At 36.2% G+C, this 23,886-nt stretch overlaps 3 protein-coding genes across 3 annotated transcripts; 2 read left to right on the forward strand and 1 right to left on the reverse strand.

The window, feature by feature from the left end:
• Positions 1–9,857: 9,857 nt before the first annotated feature.
• On the forward strand, positions 9,858–10,682 carry LOC113322294 (the record flags this gene model as incomplete). The annotated part of the gene is made up of 2 exons (XM_026570357.1): positions 9,858–10,152; positions 10,537–10,682. Coding segments are annotated over exons 1-2 (441 nt in total), but the record flags the coding sequence as incomplete, so codon positions are not given.
• Positions 10,683–11,440: 758 nt separating this feature from the next.
• Positions 11,441–16,494, forward strand: LOC113323508 (hexokinase-3-like). The gene is made up of 9 exons (XM_026571823.1): positions 11,441–12,101; positions 12,922–13,072; positions 13,170–13,352; positions 13,463–13,537; positions 14,164–14,319; positions 14,420–14,518; positions 14,611–14,738; positions 15,801–15,882; positions 15,968–16,494. The coding sequence occupies exons 1-9, from the start codon at positions 11,830–11,832 to the stop codon at positions 16,352–16,354; spliced, it is 1,533 nt and encodes a 510-aa protein (XP_026427608.1). The 5' UTR covers positions 11,441–11,829; the 3' UTR covers positions 16,355–16,494.
• A 1,975-nt stretch (positions 16,495–18,469) lies between these two features.
• LOC113324330 (putative pentatricopeptide repeat-containing protein At5g13230, mitochondrial) lies at positions 18,470–19,305 on the reverse strand. Its single transcript, XM_026572646.1, has 3 exons — positions 19,002–19,305; positions 18,782–18,904; positions 18,470–18,699 (listed from the first exon to the last, which is right to left on the reverse strand). Exons 1-3 carry the CDS (start codon positions 19,303–19,305, stop codon positions 18,470–18,472), a joined length of 657 nt encoding a protein of 218 aa, XP_026428431.1.
• Positions 19,306–23,886: the final 4,581 nt, after the last annotated feature.

Genomic DNA, 23,886 nt, shown 5'->3' on the forward strand with positions numbered 1-23,886 from the left:
TGAGTGTACAAGACAATAAACTAGTAGAATGAGTAACGACATCTATCACAACCAGTGATTTCTAAAGTTAATAGATTTGCACTACCTCTCCCCTTTATGCTTTAAAGTAAGAAAGCACGTCACTCATCTTACAAAGTCTTTCTTTAGTTGAGGCCATCTTGTTTTACTTAGATGCAAATGAAAGATAACTCATTCTTCAAAGAAATAAAGTGTTGTTAGTGAACACATATCCATGCAAAATGCAGACCATTCAAGTGATTTATGGCTCTGGTGGATGATTCGACGCGTTGAATCAGTTATTGCTCACAACAAACGATGCGTTTAATTTTTGTAAAAAGTCCTAATACTTAATACACAATGCAAAGTGCAAAGGCTCACCACCCTTGTTAATGCTAGAGAATTTACATACAAAGGAATTGATGAATATTGAATAGGATCAATATAGAGCATCTTATACCCAATGGTCTCGCGGAGGCTACCATCAAAGGTTACAGATGGTGTCTAAGGCATGATTATGCGTATAAACCTACCTTTAACTTCTTGGGGAATATGCAATATTAACGCATCTTTAATTACTTCGTTTTAGAACCCAATATTAGTCAACCTTTTATGCGTACCAGTTGGTTACTGGATTTAAGCCTGACATTCGTGTATTTATGCATTTTTAGTTGTACTATTTATGTGCCATTGCGACTCCACATCATACTATGATGGGTCTTCAAAACTATTAAGTAGTTATGTTGGAAATGAGTTCCCAACAATTATCCGCATTTTAAAACTTTTGGCAGGAGATCTCTTACCGCTAGATTTGCGGGTTATTACTTTAATGAGACAGTATTCCCGTCGTTAGGGGGAGAAAAGAAAAAGTATTTTTTAAGGGAACGACAGGAATTGTCGTGGTGGTTCCCATTGTGTCTCATATAGATTCATGTACTCCACAAATGTAAATGTGAAGTGACAAAGAATAATCGATTTTCAGAATGTACACTGATGTCGCTAAAGTGATGAGATCACACATACCAGCTGCAAACCTACCTGCAAAGTTACAAATTCTCAATAAGGGATATACACCATAGACTAAGGTGTTGCAACTACACTTAGTGGAAGTGTGGTTGAGGCCGTGGCTCCATAAAGGAAGATGGAGATACCACCAGGTTCGATCGATGCTCACCTAAAAAGGAAGTAGAAGAGTAAGGCACAACCTAATTTGTATCAATAATGAAATCATCTCATTTGATTGTCTCTGACTATGTCCATGAATCAATACTGGAGGACGCTCCGAAGTTTAATGATTTCAGATAGCAATGAAATCCTAAAGGATTATGAGAACACATACGAGTCAATGGAAAGATCGTGCGAGAATATTAATGATTATTCTTATATATAGTTGCTCAAGGAAATAGAGCACGATGAGATCGAACCATGCTTCTTATTGTTTAATTCAATAAATAGCATATTTGGCCTATACAATCCAGGTAGAACTTAGTTCTTTGACAAATATACTGGTATTTGGGGTGGTAGTGCTAACCAACCAAGAGTAAAGCCTATTGGACATACATAATTAATTTGTCACAAAACAAAATGAGAATAAAGTAGTCCTAAAGTACAAAGACTCGCCTTCTGGCGCGAGGATTCTCACAAAGCCCGGGAATTGTTCTCTTGTAATGAACGTTATAGAGTTCCGCTACTAAGTTAGCTTGGTAATTTCAAAAGGACTTGAGATGCAACATATGTATGTGGTTGTTACGTATCTCTTAAAGAATCAAGAGATAGAAGATATTTACAAAAGTACTTGATATACTTTTGTTGCCCAAAACAAGTAACTCTAAACGACAGAGTGCATTTACAGTTAGATAGAACACTCACTTATAGATTCAAACAATCAGGCGGATGTGGTATACCCATATAAGTGGATATTTGATTTGGAGGGGATAGACAAGAAAGTTATTTTTCCTTGCGTATTCATAAGAAAGTTCCTGATTTGGAATTATAGCTATTTATGTTGATGGTACAAACATGATGTGTATTCTTGATGTAATAAGAGACCTTAAAAGCTATTTAAAATCCGAATTTGAGATGATAAATCTAGGGAAAGCTCGATCGAATACTGAGCTTGTGGTATATTATTCCACCAGTTTGCATATGTATAAAGTTGTAAGGAAATTTAACAAATACATGCATCCTGATAGATCTCCCATGATTAGTCGAGGTTCAAATGTAAGTAAGTAACCATTTCGTCCAAATGAATATGATGAAGATGTGTTGGGAGATGAAATTCCCATATCTAATTACAATAGATGCATTGTTGTACTTAGTATAATAATGTACTCGATTAAACTTTACATCCTCAGGGAACTTGTTAGCTAGATATAGCTCCGCGCCAACGCAACGTCATTGGAATGGTATACTGAATGTAATCATATACTTAAAAGTAACCATTGACATAAATTTGTTTTATCCCTATAAAGACATTAAAATGAATGCTAATGAAAGTTCAATCCAAAAGTTGTTGATTATGAAGGAACAATAATCTCTTCTCCAACGAAAGTAATCATAGGGAAACATGGTAGATTATTTTCTAAGTCATTACCAATATTCAGTTTCGAAAAATACATCACTAAAGGAACTTTCTGGAACAACTCTGAAAGTAATCAGGGGGAGATGCCGACATCAGGGGGAAGATCCAAGGATATGATGTCGACATATTTTACTTCGAAATTGAAGATGTGTTGTACTCTTTTTCCCTTCGATCGAGAATAGTTTTTCCCAAAGGGTTTTGTTAATCGACAAGGTTTTTAGCGAGACAACACTAAACACATCAAGTATGTTGAACGTTGAAGACATAAAGATCGCGTTGATATTACTGAAAATATCTGAATCAAAATGAATGGCGATAGTTTGTTAAGAAACGTAACTTCCAGAATCAACAACAAGGTCTTATAAACATTCAAGTCACCAAAGTAATGTGTGATAACTCATTTTGACTGCATTAGACTAATGAAAATTGTCTGACATCATGGGGAGAATCTGATGGTGTGTTGAACTATTTTCCTTCACCGAGGTTACTTTTTCCCACAGGGTTTTGTTGCTCGGCAAGGTTTCTAATGAGACAACAACAAGTACCGGGAATGTAATTTCCCAGCTAAGGTTATTGTCTTTCCCACGATGATTATCTGCCTTAGGAGTTGTGAAGCAACTAGTCAACTTCAATGGAGCAAAGTGATCATCTTTAACAGATCACCTTTACTTGCATCTGTCACGTTGTACTCTTTCCCCTTCGTCAAGGTTTTGTCCCACTGGGTTTCCTTGTCAAGGTTTTAATGAGGCAACGTATATGCATCTAACTATGTTCTAAGTTTGATTAATATTGTACTCTTTTCTTTAGTTCAGGTTTTGTCCCTATAGGTTTTCCTGACGAAGTTTTAACGAGGCAATTAACTTAGATCATCGATATTTGAAGATCATATTGCATGTGATGAACTACATGTAAAGTAAGAGACAACATGTGAAGTACTACATATGAAGAGTTATACCAAGGTTTTATACCACTGGATTTTTCCTTGTCAAAGTTTTAGTTAGGAAATTGATTTCGGCACAAGTCATCAAGGAGAGAACGACATTTGAAGAACTACATTCAAAGAACTATATGTGAAGCACTATGTATAAAGTTTTATTTTTGAACCGCACAAGGGGAGTGTTGTAGGACATGTAGCCCATGGATGTGCGGCCCAATATAGTATATAGGGTTCTCTTCCTACTTGTATATAAAGCATACTATGCTATGTAATATGGTTGTTGTTGTTATCAATAAGAACCCTCTTACAGTTGCACATACTCTTTGTCTTCTCCTAAGTTCTCCTTAAACATAACCAAATATATAAATTTAAATTACGGATACATGAATTTTGCATGTTATTCCAATGACTAACATTTTTCTTTTTCTTTTTTTTTTTAAAATGGAAGAGATTTATTAAATAAAAATAATATATAATAACATATGGTCCGAAAAAATTTCACATTCAATACAAAGAAAATCGCATATATTGCAATGTATTCCACCGGAAACAAGATTAGATTTATTAAGTACTCTTTGAAGGGTCTTTAAATGAACACCACAAGCATATCAATTATTTAACTACAAACACCGACTTTTCCCTAGTCTTAGGCCCGCGTGTATGCGTTGGTGCATTTTTATCACCTGTAGCATCTAAACAATTGTGTATTCTAATACACTACAATTGTGTTTTCGTTGAACCTTTAATTTGAGAACCCACAACTTTGTAAAAATAACAAAAACCTGTTTGACAATAACCAGTTTTAAATTAATAGAAGATGTAAAAAGTAACTCAAGATATAACCCATTCACGACGAATTAACATGTGATCAAAACTCTTTATTATCGTTACAAATACCACATGCAGTAGAGTAGATAGCTAAAAACACGGGGGTATCAAAATACACCACCAATTTTTTCGTAGGCAACCTGTATAGACTAAACTCAAATACAATCCCGAGATTTACAACTTAATGAATCTCAATCAGGAATTATATGAAGAGTTTACATGTCTTTCTCTCACAATCAATATGTAAACGAAAACGAGTCCGTGAACCTGATTATACCGTGAGAGTACTTGGACGACACCAAAGTTCAACATCCAAGATCAATCAAGTCGTATCCAACAATTAAGATGGATGTATCTACTCTGATTGATTTTACGTACAACCTGTGATATTTCAATTATATAAATAAACTATATAATGTGGAAAAGAAATAACACATACACCATGAATTTTTTTAATGAGGAAACTGCAAGCGCAGAAAAACCATGAGACCTAGTCCATACTCGAACACCAAACTGTGTTAAGAATCTACAGACTCTAGCCTACTATTAATACTTCGGACTAGAATGTAGTTGAGACCGAATCCACCGTCATAATAATTCAGTTACGTACAATCGCGCTCCTTAAGCCTTTTGAATCTCGCAAGACTCCACGCAATTGATTTCTTTAGCTGAGTTCCTTTATAAGATAAGAGTTGCTTCAACCTAAGTGGAGACTTTAAACCAATTTGCCTCCCACAGAAAAGCATATATGTGATTTCATTCATCCAAATAAATCGACCCAAAAAAAGGAATAAAATTGATGACGCTGTGGTATGATTTTTTTTTTTAAAATTTTGATTTCCAAAATTAATCTTGTTAACCTATTGGGATCTTTAACTTGCTTTCTTTTCCCTCCCGAAGATTGTAGCAACAAAAACACGACAAAAACAACAAACAAAATTTTTAATAAAAAGGTTGCTTCAACATCCATAAAGTTCTAAACTTACTCCTTATCTGTTAGATGATTTAACTCCACCACATACGTCACCATGAATCCTATTGAGTGGATTTAGTCTAATATAATAATTAGTTATAGTTAAACGTAATGGTTAGTTAAAATTTTTTAATTTTAATTATATGTAATAGATTTTATTTAGAAGAAAAAAGATCACGTAAGAAATTAGACTTCTTTTAGAAATTTGTACCATATAATTTTAATTATTGTAAAGGCTCCCAATGGTAATTATACTAGTTGCTCTGTAATGTATCTTATTAACCTTAATATTTCCATTACTTTGAGTATTTTCATAACTTTGAATAAAAGAAGTGGTTGACGGGTCTATGAATAGACGATAAACATTGATAATGCATTTTTATTATATCTTTGCCCCCGTATCACCAAAGCACCAAGGTGGTTTGGGTATTAAGAGTCTAAGAATATTAAAATAAGCCCCCATATCTAAACGATTTTCGAGGTACGCCAATGAACAATCTACACTTTGGAGGAGAGTTATATACGAAAATACAATTTTTTGATTTTTTAATTAGCGGCACTAAACGTATATATTAAAAAATTACGTGGGTGTGAATTTAAAAACTAGGAGGGCGCTTCATCTTTGTATAAAAGTAAAAGTGAACAACGGGGCTAACAAGATTTGAAACAACTGGTCACTGGTGGCTCAATAACCCCGGTGAAGCTGATTTTTTTTTATTTGTACATGATTCGTTTGGATAAGAACGCATCTGTAGTAGACTTATGGACCGACACCCGATAGGTTTCTGAATTTCGAATAAGTCTTAATGAAAAAGTATTAACCCCTTAGAATTGAAACATGAACTCAGGGATTTGCAACTGAATGATAACAACGACTTTCTTGATGTAAAATTCTCACAGGAAATCTACATAACAAACTTATTAACGAGAATTTTAATGCCATGTTCGTTAGCAAGCTCATGCCTTTCAAACTGCCTCTAAAAGTGGTTTTCTTTGCATGGGCTAGACCATATGATCCATCTCCTACAAGAGTTCTATTGCAACACAAAGGTGTAATGGTATCCTATTCCAATATTAGTATTCTTTCTGGTAAGGCTGTATAATATATTCAATATCTAATTCTTGACTGCGACTTCATGTACACCATTTTCACCAATACTTACAAATTTAATTGGGTCACTGCATAAAAGGTATGCCATCAGCTTGAAGTCGGGAAAATCAATAATCTTAATGGTATTAACAAGACTATTTGGCATCTTATCACTTGCGCCATTATGTGGGAGGTGTGGAAGGAAAATAATGATTGTACGCGTGGAGACACTAATCTTTTGAAGCTTGTTGTAAAAGTCTTTCGTAGCTTTCCTATTTTTTCATTTTTAGGTTAGCGGGAGAATGTAGTTATCTTGTAAGTCGAACCTCTATGGATATAATTGACCCAATACGTTTGTAAACACTGTAAAATATTTTCCTCTTCTTATGTAACCTCTCGTCTTTCATAAAAGAAGGAGGATCCACTCACACTTTCTATCTCACACATAGATCATCATTTTTTTCATATAAAAACCAAATGGTTATGAATTTGAAGCTAATATTCTGGAGATATATTCCTTTTATAATGCTCTACATACATACATACAAAAAATGAGTGCATTCTGAAGCATATCACATTAAAATTTATTACTTCTAAACCAACCATTGATATCAACGAATTTTCAACTGTTGAAATTAAGACAAGTAAATAGTGAGGTTTGATATTTTAGGATGTGCTCTTTTTTGGTAGAAACGTAGATATTCATGAATGGAGTGCATCTCCAGAAAGTTAGCATCAAAATCATTACCATTTAGTTTTTATGAAAAAGCATAATGTCTAAAGTGTGAGATAGAAAATGTGAATGAAACCTCCCTCTTCGTAAAAAACTTGATATATGTTTGCTGTTACGATGTAAATATACATACATCCATATGTACATATATATTATTTATTTTAGTTTTTTAAGGAAGGATCCCCACATTCTTATTTTTCACACCATCTTAAACTTTGCGAGACGTTTTTTTTAATAAAACTTAAACGATATCGTATTTGAAGCTAATATTTAGGAGATATGCTCGTTTTACAAAGCTCTACACATTGTACCCACAAAAATGTACACATTCCGAAATACCAAAACTCACCATTTACCAATCTTAGTTTTAACGGTTGAAAATTTGTTGATTTTCAAAATAATAGAAGGTGGAACAATATTTTTCAGAATGTGGTCATTTTTTGTAGGTATGTAGAACTTTGGAAGACGAATATATTCCAAAATGTTAGTTTGAAACACGCAACTGTTTCAATTTAGTAATATATCAACTTGTGAGCATGTGGCCGTGTGAAGAAAAAAAGAGATGGTTATAAAAGGAAAAAAAAAAGGTAACTTCACAAATGACCTATTTTTATTTGCTGAGAATACTTGTTGTGACTAAGACTAATTCTTATATCCCACTTTTACCCTACCAACAATCTTCCCTTACAGGGGGTTAGTCGTGGGAGAGTTCGAGAGATTTTAATGTATTTAGGTTTACTCCTGTTAGTCCTGAGGGAGTTTGAGGGAGTCTCTCCAAATCTCCGTTAGTCGTGGGGGAGTTTAGAGGAGTCTCCTAAACTCTCTAGAAAACACCTGTTAGTCGCTGGGGAGTTTAAAAAAAGCTCTTGAACTCCCTATTAGTCATAAAACCCTACAATACTAGAGAGTTGGTTGCTTTGGGGAGTTCGAAGGAGTTTTTAGTGTATTTTGGTCTCACAACAAATCTCTCAAAAGAGTAGAGATTTGGGAAGGATTTTGGTGCGTAGAAAACCATAGGAGAAAGAAGAGGAAACGTTTTTTTTCCAGTTATGTTTTTTTTCTTCTTTGATCTTCATGATTGTTTATAATTGTTTGATTTGTGTACTATTTTGATTGTTTTTCATATCTTTGATCTCCATGATTGTTTATTTTGATTGTGTATATAGTTTTTTTTTGTGGGTACTCTCTCTTTGTCAAAACCCTAATTTGTGGTTCAAAAGATCTTGGTAAGAAATTGCATGATTTGATTATAATGATATCTTTAAATTCAACCGTCGGAATATGATGAAATTTGAGTATGTCGTAGTTTACCTTGTTATAGAAGTACATTAAAATTTTCACGCGGATCAGGTCACGTTTGCTACTGCAAAGCTTGCACAATATATGACTATGGTCTGCTGATTTTAAATCCCGAATAGAGGACTGATTCTTATTTATCTCATTCTCCGCTTATCGTACAAAGCTGAAATTTTAGTATGATGTTTGTATAGATGAAGGTTACCTACTGTAGAAATTTTATGAAGTTATGATCATTTAGGTACACCAAAGTGTGAGAAATCCGGAACTGAATTCTGTATGCACGTATTGAAAGTAGTCGGGTTCTGAGTAATGTATATTTTTAATGAACCGTTGGAATGCTATGATTTTTGAGTGTGTTGTGGAATATTGAGTTTTAAGTATACCATAAAAATTTAAATAGGATCAGGTAAGTATTAGTACTGCAAAGATTGGACAATCTGAAACTGTGTTTCGGTGAAACATAATTCCTTTACAGCTATCTTCATAATTTGTTATGTCATCATGCATTAATTGACTTGCTACTTTGCATGGGTGTCATTGAGAATCACTATCACTTGTTAAGTCATCTTATTTAGACACATACTTCTCTTCTATTCTATATGCCAAAGTTCAATACAGTGACGTACTTCATTCCGTATTGGCGTGTTTTAGCCAATTCATTCGGTACTTTTGTTATAATGATATCTTTAAATTCAACCGTTGGAATATGATGAAATTTGAGTATGTCGTTTACCTTGTTATAGAAGTACAGTAAAATTTTCACGTGGATCAGGTCATGTTTTCTACTGCAAAGCTTGCACAATATATGACTATGGTCTGCTGAGTTTAAATCCCGAATAGGGGACTGATTCCTATTTATCTCATTCTCCGCTTATCGGAAAAAGCTGAAATTTTAGTATGATGTTTGTATATATGAAGGTTTCCTAATGTAGAAATTTCATGAAGTTCTGATCACTTTAGGTACACCAAAGTGTGAGAAATCCGGAACTGAATTCTGTATGCACGTATTGAAAGTAGTCGGGTTATGAGTAATGTATCTTTTTAATGAACCGTTAGAATGCTATGATTTTTGAGCGTGTTGTGGAATATTGAGTTGTAAGTGTACAGTAAAAATTTCAAGAGGATCATGTAAGTATTAGTACTGCAAAGATTGGACAATCTGAAACTGTGTTTCGGTGAAACAGAATTCCTTTACAGCTATCTTCATAATTTGTTATGTCATCATGCATTAGAGAAACTACATCATTATGTGATACAAGATGCGTTTCTATTGAAGAAATGCTTGGTACATTTTTACTCGTTGTTAGCCAAAGTTCACGATATTGCACAATATGTGACACATTTGGTCGCTCTCGGTGGACAGTTAGTAAAAACTTCAACAAGATGTTGCGAGCTTTAAATTCTATAGCTCCGAGGATGATGGCTAAGCCAACAAGTGCAACTCCATTTAAAATTCGTGAGAGTACACGATTTTATCCTTACTTTAAGGATTGCATTGGAGTTATGGAAGGTACACATATCCCAGCAATGGTAGAGAAAAGAAATGCAGCCGTTTATCGGAATCGACATGGAATTACATCTCAAAATGTTTTAGCGGTTTGTAACTTCGACTTGGAGTTCATATACGTGCTCAGTGGATGGGAAGGGTCTGCTCATGATTCGGAAATACTTAACGACGCAATGACAAAAAGAAATGGACTGAAAATACCGCAAGGTAATTTTACTTTTATCTAATGTGAAGTTTTGAGTTTTTTGGTTAAGTTATATTCAGGTTCTACTTGACGAAGTTTTATTTTTGTGTTTTATTCAGGTAAATATTACTTGGGGGATGGTGGGTTTGCAAACCGACGATATTGTTTAACACCATTTCGTGGCCAACGTTATCATTTGAAAGAATTCTCTGGTACGGGTAATCATGCGAAAAAGTCTGAAGAATTATTTAACATGCGTCATGCTTCTTTGAGGAATGTAGTTGAAAGATTGTTCGGTGTTGTGAAGTCTCGTTTCTTGATCTTTAAGTCTCAACCACCATTTCCGTATCAGGTGCAAGCGGAGATAATGACAGCTTGTGCAGGCCTACACAACTTCTTACGAAAAGAATGCCGTTCAGATGAGTTTCCGGTTGAGGAAGAGGAAGATAGCCATCCATCAACGCTTGTAAGTGACGATGAAATTTTGACACAACAAACTCAAGAACAACAACGTCAAGAAGCTAATGCATGGAGAAAGAGTATAGCGGATGATATGTGGGAAAATGTTCGTGAACAAAGGGAGTTAAAATTGTATGGAGACCGTTAAATTGAAGGGAAAAAAAATTATCTCGTTGCACAAAATAACATACTAGTGATACAGAGATATGATCATTTTCATTTATTTTTTTCTTTTGATTAAAGATCAATGTTATTTGAAAATAAAGGTTTATTGTTTCTTAAAAGAGAATGAGTTAGGAGTGAACTCTCTCAAACTCCCCCAAACTCCCTCTAATAAACTCTCTCAAACTCCCTACACTCCCCCAAACTCCTTGAACTCAAAAACACAAAACTCTCTCAAACTCCCTACACTCTCTCAAACTCTCTCAAAATCCCTGAGATTTAAAATACACTCAACTCCCCCGAAATCACTCGAGGACTAACCCGTGTTAATTTTTTTACTGCCTATTTGTATTTTGTATAAAACTGAAAAAAGGACTACAGAGTAAACTCGTGGAACGGTTTTGATCAGTAATTGTTTCTTAATCTCATTCTTAATCTTGTAAATCAGGGAGCTGAGTTTCATCACAAGCAGACGGAATGTCATAATCAAAACAGTAGATTTGTCAAGAAATAAGTTGACTACATTCAACTAGTGGGTTGAATTGTGTAAATATCTTTGAATTTGAATGTCAATATTCAAGAACCAAGAAAGAAAACACAAGTCAATTTATTTTCTTTTGTTTCATAAATTAATTTTTCCAACTTTTAAGGGAATGAGAATTGAAAGAAATTTTGAAGAAAAAGAAAGAAACAAATCTGGAAATACCGAATTTAAGTAAAGGCAAATCAGTCATTCACTAAAAAAAATTACGTAAACATCATCAGTTTGCTTTTCGACAGACACTCTTAATTTAAAGAGACTAATAAGCAAGGGAACTTCCTTTCTTCTTCTTCCCTCTTCCTTCTCTCTCTGTATTACAATTCTTTTTGGTGTTTCATCGAACACTTTGTCTTTATTCAAAAAACGGAGGATTATTGCTGTAAAAAGAAACCCTTTGATTTGCTATTGAAGAGAAACTGTTCAGTGTATAGAAGGAAAGAAGAGTATATACTTAGGAATACTGAAGAAATTTTCTCTTTTTTGTGGGATTTTGATGGGTTGAGTGGTGAAAGAAGCAGAAAGGAAAAGTGGGTTTTGGATGGGGAAACTAGGGTTTGGTTTAGCAGTGAGTTGTGCTGTAGCTACTTGTGCGATCGCAGCGATAATTGTAAGTAAAAGAGTGAAAAGTAGAAGAAAGTGGAATCGAATGGTGGGTGTACTGAAAGAATTTGAAGATGGATGTTCAACTTCTATATCGAGATTAAGACAAGTTGTTGATGCTATGGCTGTGGAGATGCACGCAGGTTTAGCATCTGAAGGTGGCAGCAAATTGAAAATGCTCCTCACTTTCATTGATAATCTTCCTCATGGGTAACATTTTTAACTCTAAATTTTTCAACTTCTATGGAAAAATTGTGTTTTTTTTTCTGTTGGATTTTAAGTTCTGAACAGATAATGAGTGTTGGAATTTGTTTAATGTGTAAGTTTCTTTTGATTCGGGGAGGGCATTTTCACATGGAGAAACTGATTTTTTAGTTTAAGACTCAGATTTTGTTGGATATCTGAATGTTTTTTCATCTGATGTGTGAAAATGGAACTAATTTTAGCAGTTTGTTTAAGCTATTGGGTCATTGATTCAGTTTTTTGTGTAAAATCAAGAGCTTTTCGACTATGACTGACTCAATGCCAGAAATTTCATGACTTGTTTTCTTAATTGAGTTGGGAATTAAGGTGTTGTGACATTATTGGTTGATTTGATTAACCTGTCTCATCATCTTTTATCCTTTGGTTGATAATGTCTTGCAATGTTACATTTTTTCTGGATCATATTGGTGCTGCTTTGTTTTTCAGCTTGCTTAATCACAATGGATATTTATTAGATAATTAGTTTACTTTTCAAATATTTACTTTCTTTCTTTAATATCTTGACATTTTCTGTTGACAATTTCCTTTTTAATTTTCTTTTTGTACTGGATGCTGCTTCTTGTTTCGGTTTTTCTATTTATATATTGAGTTGACATGATATCCGTTCTTTAGTTTTCTTCCACACTGTGCTGTTTCAGTGTTTCTCTTTAGCTATTGTGGTTCTAGGATGTAAATAAACTGTTTCATCTATTAAAGTTTAACTGATACTATATTTTAGCTTTTTGCTAATGCAACATTGCTGAATTTCTGAAAATTTTCTGTTCAGGAACGAGAAAGGAACTTATTATGCCCTTCATCTCGGGGGTACTAATTTTAGAGTATTGCGGGTGCAGCTTGGGGGGGAAGGTTTTGGGATCTTGGGACATGAAGTTGAAAGGCAACCCATTCCCCCGTCTTTGATGACCAGTACAAGTGAGGTATCTTGTATGCCTCTAATCGGAATTTGCTTCGTACAAATGTATCTGCTGTCCTTAGATGTGGCGGTAATGTTGTTGACACGTTTGTTGAATGCAGGATCTCTTTGATTTCATTGCTGATACATTAAATCAGTTTATTGAAAAAGAAGGCAATGGTTTTGATCTCCCACCTAATGAAAGGAGGCAGCTTGGATTTACGTTCTCTTTCCCAGTGAGACAGACATCTGCTAATTCAGGTTACCTTGTGAAGTGGACTAAAGGATTTTCCATTAAAGACCTCGTAAGTGGGATGATGTTCTTCCTTTAGATACTCATTAAATGTTCCTTTAAATCACTGGATACACTTGATTTATCATTTATCATGTGCATGTTTTCTATTTTTATTTTCAGGTCGGAAAAGATGTGACCGCATGTTTAGAAGAGTCTCTGGTCAAAATAGGATTGGATATTAGAGTAGCAACATTGGTGAGCCTTTCCTTCAAATGATTGAAGTGCTTCTGCTTTATAAAAATGCTTATTGATCATTTACGTCTTTGTTGCTGCACTTTTCTGTATGGGCATCAATTATGCACATATGTCAAGCTCATGAAAGATCTACTTCTACGAGCTTGTAAAGAGGATTAACCTCTTGATAAGGCTTGAACTTACTCCGCCAAATAGTCACATTACACTGGCTTCGTCGCAGCAAGAGTTGGTTTATATTGGCGTCGCCTTTCCTCTATGCTTGAGAGAATGACTCTTGGACAATACATCTCTGACTAAAGTTGTTTGAAACTCCTATGCAAAAACTTTTAGGCAATTTAAAATTGGTCATCATGATCAATATTAGCTCTCATAGGCTATCATGGCTGGATATTTATACTACAGCTCCACTGAAATAGGCCAGTAACTTGGAGTTCTTTAGTTGGTCCTGTGGTAGTGCTTAGGATGTTATTTCTGATGCTTCTTTTCATGGTTAAGTACTCAAGTGTGTACTTACCGTCTCCTTTTATAGCTTTTTAATGAGGCCTGCACATGTTCATCTATTTATATTTTGAATCGATGCTACTGTTATACTTATTAGAGCAAAATATGTTTCTCTCTCTAAGCAGGTGAATGATACTGTAGGAACATTAGCTCTTGGACATTTTCACGACGAAGACACTGTAGCAGCAGTGATAATTGGAACCGGAACGAATGCTTGCTATGTGGAGCGAACAGATGCAATAATCAAGTCTCAAGGCCTTCTTACAAATTCAGGAGGCATGGTATCTTTTTTTGTGATCTCTGGGATATAACTCACTGCCTACTTTCTTAGAGAATATGTTATAGTTTGCATAGTTTATATGTTGCGCTTTGGTTCTTTAGGTAGTGAACATGGAGTGGGGTAATTTCTGGTCGTCTCATCTGCCAAAAACTTCATACGATAATGATGTAGATGCAGAGAGTCCTAACCCGTATGATCAGGCAAGAAGCTGTCCCCAATAGATTATTGGTTGCTTATGCACAGTTTTTCGTTGGTTGATTGATAATTATTGGAACTTGATTTCCTGCATCAGGGTTTCGAAAAGATGATTTCAGGAATGTATCTGGGTGACATTGTAAGGAGGGTACTTCTTAGAATAGCACAGGAGTCGGATATATTTGGAGAGCTTCCTTCTAGCCTGTCGGTACCCTTTATACTGAGGTGTGTTTCTTGTACAGTGCATATCCTATCTTTACACTTTTCATGTGTGATAATCCTAATGAATATCACATACCTTAATGTTGAAAACTTGAGATTGTTTGTTTGAGTCATAACTTATTTTAAAAGACATCCATCCATGCAATATGCATTGTTAGGAAAACATTTAGCTATTTATCATAGGTCTACAAACCTATGAGGGTTCATTCTGCATATACACTGTATCATGTATGATTAGGCAGAAATTATCACTTTTCTTTACTTTTGACCGCGTCTTTTGTCCCCATTGATGAAGATAAAACCACATGTCTGCTTGTGTTTAACTCATCATCTTATTAATTTTCACCTTTTTGATACCGCTCCTTATGTTGTATACTGCTTGTTCTGATGCTTATCAAATAAGGAGCAGCCATTTTTAACCAGTCTTGCCTAAATGTTTCCCTATTAGTTTTATCTTTGTGATGCTATTAGTTTAGGATCCCTTATTTCCTTTTGTTTCCTGTAATTTTAGAGAACTACCTTCTTTGAGGTGTCAGTGTTGTGGTCTAAGAAGAACTAGTTGACACTTTGGTATTCCAAACTTTACCTGTTGTTCATGTTCGATTCAAATTCTAGTACGTGGTCTCATTCTTACGGGTCTTCCATTCTTCCAGTCTATTTAATGTCTTAGATGAACAATCTCTTAGATTTTCTCGAATGGACTATTAATATCTATGAAAGATATTCATTTTGCTACTTCTGGTCATTGACATGTGGAACAAGGACCAAGTTTGCATGATTGTAGCTTAATTATTTTCAGCTACTATCACAGTTTCTAAAATCTTGCTAATCAACTCTGCATTTCAATCAGGAATCTTCTATTTCTATGGAATATACTATGATAAGCATATTCATAAATAAGATTAGTATTTCAGTTCACGACCTGTATGTGTCATGTGCAATAGAAAATTTTAATTTTAGTTTTTCCTTTGAACATGAAACTAAAATAAAGCTAAGGCAAAATAATAGTATACATTTGTGTAGTGATTCTTGTAACTATAATTACATTGTTGTCATATGATTCAGGACTCCATTGATGGCCGCTATGCATGAGGATGATTCTCCGGACTTAAGAGAAGTGGCCAGACTCCTTAATGACACACTACAGGTACAAATATATTTCACCACTTGGTGTTTTTTCTACTGACTTTCTTTTTCAAAAGCAATTATCGGATGTTTTGTTGTTGTTGTAGATCTCTGATGTCCCTTTGAAGGTCAGAAGGGTTGTTGTGAGAGTATGTGATGTAGTGACACGCAGAGCAGCACGATTAGCAGCTGCCGGTATAGTAGGAATCTTGAAGAAGATTGGAAGGGATGGTAGTGGAGGAATATCAAGTGGAAGAATGAAGAGTGGAGTTGAATCATCGTCTACCAAAATGAGACGAACAGTAGTGGCAATTGAAGGAGGTTTATATTTAAGTTATACTATGTTCAGAGAACATTTGAACGAAGCCATGACAGAGATTTTAGGAGAAGAAGTTGCCCAACATGTTATTTTGAGGGTCTCTGAAGATGGATCTGGCATTGGAGCTGCTCTTCTGGCTGCTTCTCATTCTTCGACTTCGTCCTCTTCTATATAATAGTGTTAGCTATATATAAGTGTTAAATATCTATACATATGAAAAAGGTCCCTTGTAAAGAGCCATATTCATCATCATATTATATATGTATATGAAAGTGTTCATGTTGTACAGTAATTCCATTGTAGTTTTATTGACTAGAGAATTGATTATTATTTTGGGGTCATAAATTCAGAACGTTGCTGAGGAAGCTGTAAATTAGGATTGATCAGTCTCATATAAATCATACACAAACAACTTGAAGACTAGTTAACACTGTTCTCACTCATCGGACTCCCAATTCGTCAAAACCAATGTTACAGCTTGAACAAGTTCCAATGACAAGCTTCTTGTGATGGGCAATTAGGGAGGACAAGGAACGACTTGCAAAGTGAATGCTGAGGAACTAGGCATTGCAATGGTGTTCCCAGTTCCCGTGAATTCCACTTTTCTTCCTTCTATAGTTTAAAGTAGAGTTTTAGAAGATTCTTCGTTGTGTTAATTAGTTCCATCGTGGTTGTTGGACAGTGTTCCGGATCGGAAATGCTATTTGGCTCCCTATTCTCCACCTCCTTACAATCTAAGCCTCACATCCATATCGAGATCCGCATTCAGGTTCGGGTGGGTTCACCATTCCCCTAATATGAGGTTTAGATTGTGAGGTTTAGATTGTTGGGAGGAGAAATATACCACTAACCTTTTAACACTTTTTACTGTGTCTCAATCATTATAGTAATGACTGCCTCTTTGTAAACTGTCAAATTTCATGGCAGTCTTTGTTGAAAAATTTCTTCTCTGGTTCCTGAATGACTCTCCGAACTATCTTTTTTGCTGTTTACCAAGGATGGGCAATTCTTGCATAGAGCAGTGGTGAGTGAAATTTTATCTAGAGTCAGACGATGAATCCGTTTCATGAAGATTCAACATTAAGTGCAAGTGTGGAAACAAACTTTTATGTGTTTTGTTAAATTTCTTATGTCCATGTTGATCAAAAAAAGGAATTCACATAACCTTCTAATCACGCCTTGCAGAGACTACGAGCCGGTCAAGCCCTTGCCACAGACGAAGCAAAATTCCAGGTAAAACAAAAATTTAAAATCTGCCCACACTATACATGGAATCTTCATATTCCTGGCACCGTAAAATATCATTTAATTATTATCTCTATTCCAGAGGCGTAGTGTTGGTCAGTCCACGCGAGAAATTCAGAATGCTAAAGCATTACGGAGGTGCAATGCTATGTTATTCGAAGGGCGAATCTAATGTATTCGATCTCCATGCCGTCTAGGTTTAAGAGTATCTAAAAGAGGTAACTGCTATAGAGCTTCAGGAGTCGGAATGTGATTTTCGATAAACAGAAGACTTTGAATAGTGTCCGTCTGTTATAAAATTTTGTTGTGGTCAGCATCTATCTTAGCGTTTGGCACGGGAAGCCAATTAATTAAAAATAAGTAGTAGTAGAACACATGCTATGCAACCCATAACTGCTTCTACATGGAAGCTCAATATTTCAGTAGTTAACATAGAACGAAAGAGTAAACTAGCTCAGCTTACAGATGCTGAAGAGAAACCCATATACATTAGAAAAACAACAACCATGAGTTCAGGCTCTCAAATGTACTTGGAAGCTATGTGTTCTGCGATCGCCATACAAGAGGTTCGACCAAGTGACTATTCCAAACAGGTTTAAAAGTCCGGGACCCCGGGTATCTCATGTACTCTTTTCCTTGCTTTCACAATGAGTGGTCATAGCCTTAAATCTATAACCTTCAATACAGATAAAGAGAGATGAGATTGCGTCTAAAATCTGCGACGCTACAACTTAAGGTTAAAAGAGGGGTCTTCATGGACAATAAGCCTAAATCAAGTAAATGCTATATATACATGCTAACTATATATTTGATAATTGAATATGCAAACCAGTGACAAGCTTATATAAAATGGATGAAAGGCACTTATAATGTCTTTGCCAGAAAACAATAAACGTGAAATTGCTTTGTAGCGTTATCTAGACAGGGGACACCCCTATACTGCAAAATGTTTCCTAACACTGAAAGTAATTAATACCGCAAAATGTTACGTAACACTGATACAAAGTACTAATACTGCAAAATGCCTCGTGACACTGATACAAAACTAATCAGAACCAATCATAAAGCCCCACTCAATCTCAATAATCTCACCCATCGGGAGCTTGTCATCATCAATGTCAATCATACTCCATCCTGCAAATTGCTTGCAGAGTTTGCCGTACTTGCGGTCAAGATCAAAGGCATCTTGATATCTGCCATCACGAAGAAACAACTTCCTCATCTGTATCACTGCTCCCCCAGATAAAGCATTCATCTTCTTCAGCTCTTCAAAAGCTACCAAACCAAGACATAAATTGTCATGGTTTCCCACATTGAGCTAGTATGGCATTCCACATGTTTCGTGTGCCACTGTTGCCTATGAGGGAAATTGCTTCACTAAGGCGACCAGTGCGTCCTAGAAGGGTTTCCATGGTGATTTTATGACCCTCTAGAGGTGTAATACCGTAATCATAAATCATGGAGTTATATAATTCACAAGCTGTATCCACCAACTCAGGGTCCATGCATGAAAACAGAATGGCTGAAAACGTATGAGTTAGGACGTATTCCTTTGCTCTTCATCTCATTGAACAGACTTAAGGCTTTTCGATTATAGAAATGGAGACCATAACCCCTAATCATATACTCGTAACTAGACACAGCCCTGTCTCGAAATTTGATCATCATCATACTCTGGAAATAAGCTTCACCACTTCCAATATCTCCACATTTACAATACATATTCAGAATTTCATTTCTAACTTGCAACTGAGTTTCAAGTCCCGATTTCAAAGCAACTCCACGGACCTGAACTCCACTCCTAAGAGTTCCTATCTCCGCACAAGCATATACAACTTTTATCAAGGTTAAGTTATAGGGCCTTACCCTATCGTCTCTCATCAGATCCAAAAAGGCGCGTAAAGCATCTCCAAACTGTTTTGTTCAACAAAATGAGAGTATCATTCTCGTCCATTTTGTGGGGTCATCATCACTTTCAGTTGAATACTGAAATCATCAAATCAAGTAAAAATCATTCAATAACAAGTAAAAATCAAGGCTGTAGTTTGATATGCAAATGGACTTATTCTTGAATATTGGGTTCAAATCATCACACTCTGATCATTCGATGTTTATTAAGCGTTCAAGTGCTGGCATTCTCATCTTATTGCTGTATGTTGATGATATAATTATCACTGAAAGTGATACTGTTGGTCTTCAAAATCTTTTACCTGCGCTTCAAAAAGAATTCTCCATGACAGATTTATGACACTTGCACTATTTTCTTGGTTTGGAAGCTACACGCACAAAGAACGGTTTGGTTCTCACTCGAAACAGATATACATTGGATCTTTTAAAAAGAATTGATCTTACTGATTCGAAACCAGTTTCTACTCCTGTTTCGCCTCGCTCCAAACTCTCCTCCAATGATGCTGATTTGTTTCCTAACATAACACTATATCGCAGTCTGGTTGGCGGCTTACAATATCTCAATATGACACGCCCTGACATCACTTGTGCAGTTAACCAGGTCAGTCAGTTTATGCATCGAACAACTCAATCTCACTTTCTGGCTATGAAGCGTATTCTACGGTATCTTAAAGGAACACTTTGCCATGGCATCTCCTTTTGGCGCAATAATCCTATGCAGCTCAATCATTCAGAACACCACAACTCCAAAGTACAAAGACCCAGGTTCTCCTACCATTGCTTGCACAATAGGTAACTTCCGGGTAGAAAAAGCTTTACTTGACTTAGGAGCCAATGTGAACTTACTTCCATTCCATGTATACTTACAGCTAGGACTTGGTGAAATGAAACCTACTCAGATGACACTGCAGTTAGCTGATAGGTTTGTTAAAATCCCTCGAGGTGTTATCGAGGATGTTCTTATTGCGGTCGACAAGTTTATTTATCCAGTGGATTTCGTGGTCCTAGATACCCAACATGTCCCTGACCCAGAGAACCAGATACCTGTGATTTTAGGTCCCCCATTTTTAGCTACGTCTAATGCGATCATTAACTGTCGAAATGGTGTGATGAGTTTATCTTTTGGTAATATGACTATGGAGATGAACATTTTTAATGTCAGTAAGCAACCTCATGAGCTAGATGACACATGTGTTGAGGAGGTGAACATGATAGAAGCCTTAGTTCAGGAGTCATTACCAAACATCTTGTCTGAAGACCCATTAGAAAGTTGTCTATCCCATTTTGGTTTAGATTTTGACGACGATAGCCCTATTGAACAGGTGAATGCTCTATGAGATTCTACCTCTGTGTTAGACACTGATATATGGAAAGCTAGGTTTGAACCGTTACCAGTTTCCGAGAATACCCTAATTCCTTCTTTAGAAGAGCCCCCAAAGTTGAACCTTAAACCACTACCCGATACTCTAAAATATGTGTTTTTAGGCCCATCTGAGACTTTACCTGTGATTGTAGCTTCCAATTTGGATGGTGATCAGGAAAGTAGGCTAGTAAATGTACTTCAAGACAATAAGGAAGCTTTAGGGTGGACTATAGCAGACATTAAGGGTATAAGTCCTACTGTGTGTATGCATCATATTCATTTAGAGGAAGACTCCAAACCTTCTAGGGAGATGCAATGTCGACTGGACCCTAACATGAAAGAGGTAGTTCGAAAAGAGGTGCTTAAGTTGTTAGATGCGGGTATTATTTACCCAATTTCAGACAGTAAGTGGGTCAGCCCTGTTCAGGTTGTCCCCAAGAAATCAGGTATCACTGTAGTCCATAATGATAATAATGAATTAATCCCAACCCGAGTGACCACGGGATGGCGTGTGTGTATTGACTATAGGAAATTGAACAAGGTCACAAGGAAGGATCACTTTCCCCTTCCTTTTATCGACCAAATGCTAGAGCGATTAGCTGGACATAGTCACTATTGCTTCTTAGATGGCTACTCCGGTTATAATCAGATCGTTATTTCCCCAGAAGACCAAGAGAAAACCACTTTTACCTGTCCCTTTGGTACCTTTGCGTATAGACGCATGCATTTCGGGCTATGTAATGCCCCTGCAACATTTCAGCATTGTATGATGAGCATATTTTCTGATATGGTAGAACGGTTCTTAGAGGTCTTTATGGATGATTTTTCAGTGTTTGGTTCATCTTTCGATGAGTGCTTGCATCATTTGACATTAGTGTTGACTAGGTGTAAGGAAAAAAATTTAGTGCTTAATTGGGAAAAATGCCATTTCATGGTTAAATCAGGAATTGTGTTAGGGAACACCGTCTCTTCAAAGGATATAGAGGTAGAAAAAGCCAAAGTTGACCTTATTAAGACTTTACAGGTCCCAAAAACCGTAAAAGATATTAGGTCATTCCTAGGGCATTCAGGTTTTTACTATCGATTCATTAAGGATTTTAGCTTGATTTCTAGACCTCTTTGCAATTTGCTTGCAAAAGATGTTAAGTTTGTCTTTGATGATGCTTGTTTAGAGGCTTTTGAGAAGCTTAAAACTTTACTCACTAATGCCCCGATAGTCCAGGCACCTAACTGGAACCTACCCTTTGAGATTATGTGTGATTCTTCAGATTATGCTATAGGCGTCGCTTTAGGACAACGTGAAAACAAATTACTTCATGTGATTTATTATGCTAGAAAAACTCTGAATGATGCCCAAATGAACTACACAACTACCGAGAAGGAACTTTTAACCATCGTGTTTGCCTTGGATAAGTTTAGGTCCCACCTATTAGGTTCTAAGATCATAATCTATACAGATCATGTTGCTTTGAAATACCTTTTATCTAAGAAGGATACCAAACCTATATTGATTAGATGAATCCTATTGTTACAGGAATTTCCCCCAGACATGAGAGACAAAAAGGGTGCAGAAAATGTAGTAGCAGACCACTTGTCTAGGCTAGTTGTTAGTTCCCCTAGTGATTCCCTTCCTATAGGGGATAGCTTTCCTGATGAACAATTGTTCTCTGTTTCCCAATCACCTTGGTATGCAAATATAGTGAATTATCTTGTTACTGGTCGAACCCCTCAACATTGGGGTAAACAAGATCGTTCTAAGTTTTTAGCCGAGGTTAAGCATTTTTTTTGGGACGATCCTTATCTGTTTAAGTATTGTCCGGACCAGATTATTAGGAGATGTGTATCTGAGAGTGACCAGTCTAGTATTATCTCCTTTTGTCATGAACATGCATGTGGGGGTCATTTTAGTGCTAAGAAGACTGCTGCTAAGATTTTGCAGTGTGGATTTTACTGGCCTTCGTTGTTTAAAGATTCCCATAGTCATTGTGTTTCTTGTGAGCGTTGCCAGAAGTTAGGAACCATTTTCAGTAGAAATATGATGCCTTTGAACCCTATTTTAGTGATTGAGGTATTTGATGTGTGGGGCATTGATTTTATGGGTCCATTTCCTATTTCGTTTGGTTATCTTTACATACTTGTCGTTGTAGACTATGTGTCTAAGTGGGTTGAGGCGGTTCCGTGTAAAACGAATGACCACAGGGTCGTAGTTCAGTTTTTGAAAGAGAATATACTTACACGTTTTGGTATGCCGCGAGCTATAATTAATGATGGAGGTTCACACTTTTTTAATAGACTGTTTGCTCTTTTGATGAAACAATATGGTATTACCCATAAAGTAGCAACCCCATATCACCCTGAGACTAGTGGTCAGGTAGAGGTTTCCAATAGGGAAATTAAACGTATTATAGAGAAAACAGTTAATCCAAATAGGAAAGACTGGTCGTCGAGGCTTACTGATGCCTTATGGGCTTACCGTACTGCGTTTAAGACACCCATTGGAATGTCACCTCATCGTTTAGTGTTTGGCAAGGCATGTCACCTGCCTGTTGAGTTAGAGCATCAAGCCTATTGGGCTATTAAGAACTTAAACTTTTCACTTGACAAGGCAGGATCTCAAAGAAAGCTCCAGCTCAATGAGTTGGACGAGATTCGTAGAGATGCATACGATAGTGCTAAGGAGTATAAGAACAAAATGAAACTTGTGCATGATAGGAATATATTACGAAAGCCATTTTCTCCAGGTCAAACAGTTCTTCTGTATAACACTCGTTTGGATTTATTCCCCGGGAAGTTGCGCTCTCGGTGGACCGGTCCTTTTGTGGTCCGTACTGTTTTTGGCGGAGGCCTTCAGACAGATATGAGAAACACCGTTCACCTAGTAAACATCAAAACCATCTATGTTTTTCTATATCCATCTTCTTGATCTATCCATGTGATTAATTTTGACTCAGGATATTGATGTCCATAGTGCAACTATCTGAGTAGAGCTCTGTCACTTCATATGAATTTTAGTATGCTTGAGTGCAAACTCGTGTACAACAATTGGAATTTCGCATCAGGGTACTTCCTCCTGTGGTCAATAAGTATGCCAACCAATGAGATTCTTTAGTGCCTTCCAAGGTTCTGTGTAAATAGCTAGGGTCTGGAGTATAAAGGTTTTGTGGGTATACCTATGGTAAGCCCTCCGGAGA

Source organism: Papaver somniferum, chromosome 11 (assembly GCF_003573695.1).
Source record: "Papaver somniferum cultivar HN1 chromosome 11, ASM357369v1, whole genome shotgun sequence".
NCBI lineage: Eukaryota > Viridiplantae > Streptophyta > Magnoliopsida > Ranunculales > Papaveraceae > Papaver > Papaver somniferum.

Coding starts and splice junctions, on each gene's coding strand:
- LOC113323508 (XM_026571823.1), top strand. CDS start 11,830: ATGGGGAAACTAGGGTTTGGTTTAGCAGTGAGTTGTGCTGTAGCTACT. Junction 14,519..14,610: donor GTCCTAACCCGTATGATCAG/GCAAGAAGCTGT, acceptor TTCCTGCATCAG/GGTTTCGAAAAGATGATTTC. Junction 15,883..15,967: donor TCCTTAATGACACACTACAG/GTACAAATATAT, acceptor TTGTTGTTGTAG/ATCTCTGATGTCCCTTTGAA.
- LOC113324330 (XM_026572646.1), bottom strand. CDS start 19,305: ATGAGAGACGATAGGGTAAGGCCCTATAACTTAACCTTGATAAAAGTT. Junction 18,905..19,001: donor CTATAATCGAAAAGCCTTAA/GTCTGTTCAATG, acceptor TGGTGGATACAG/CTTGTGAATTATATAACTCC. Junction 18,700..18,781: donor TGAAGCAATTTCCCTCATAG/GCAACAGTGGCA, acceptor TTGGTTTGGTAG/CTTTTGAAGAGCTGAAGAAG.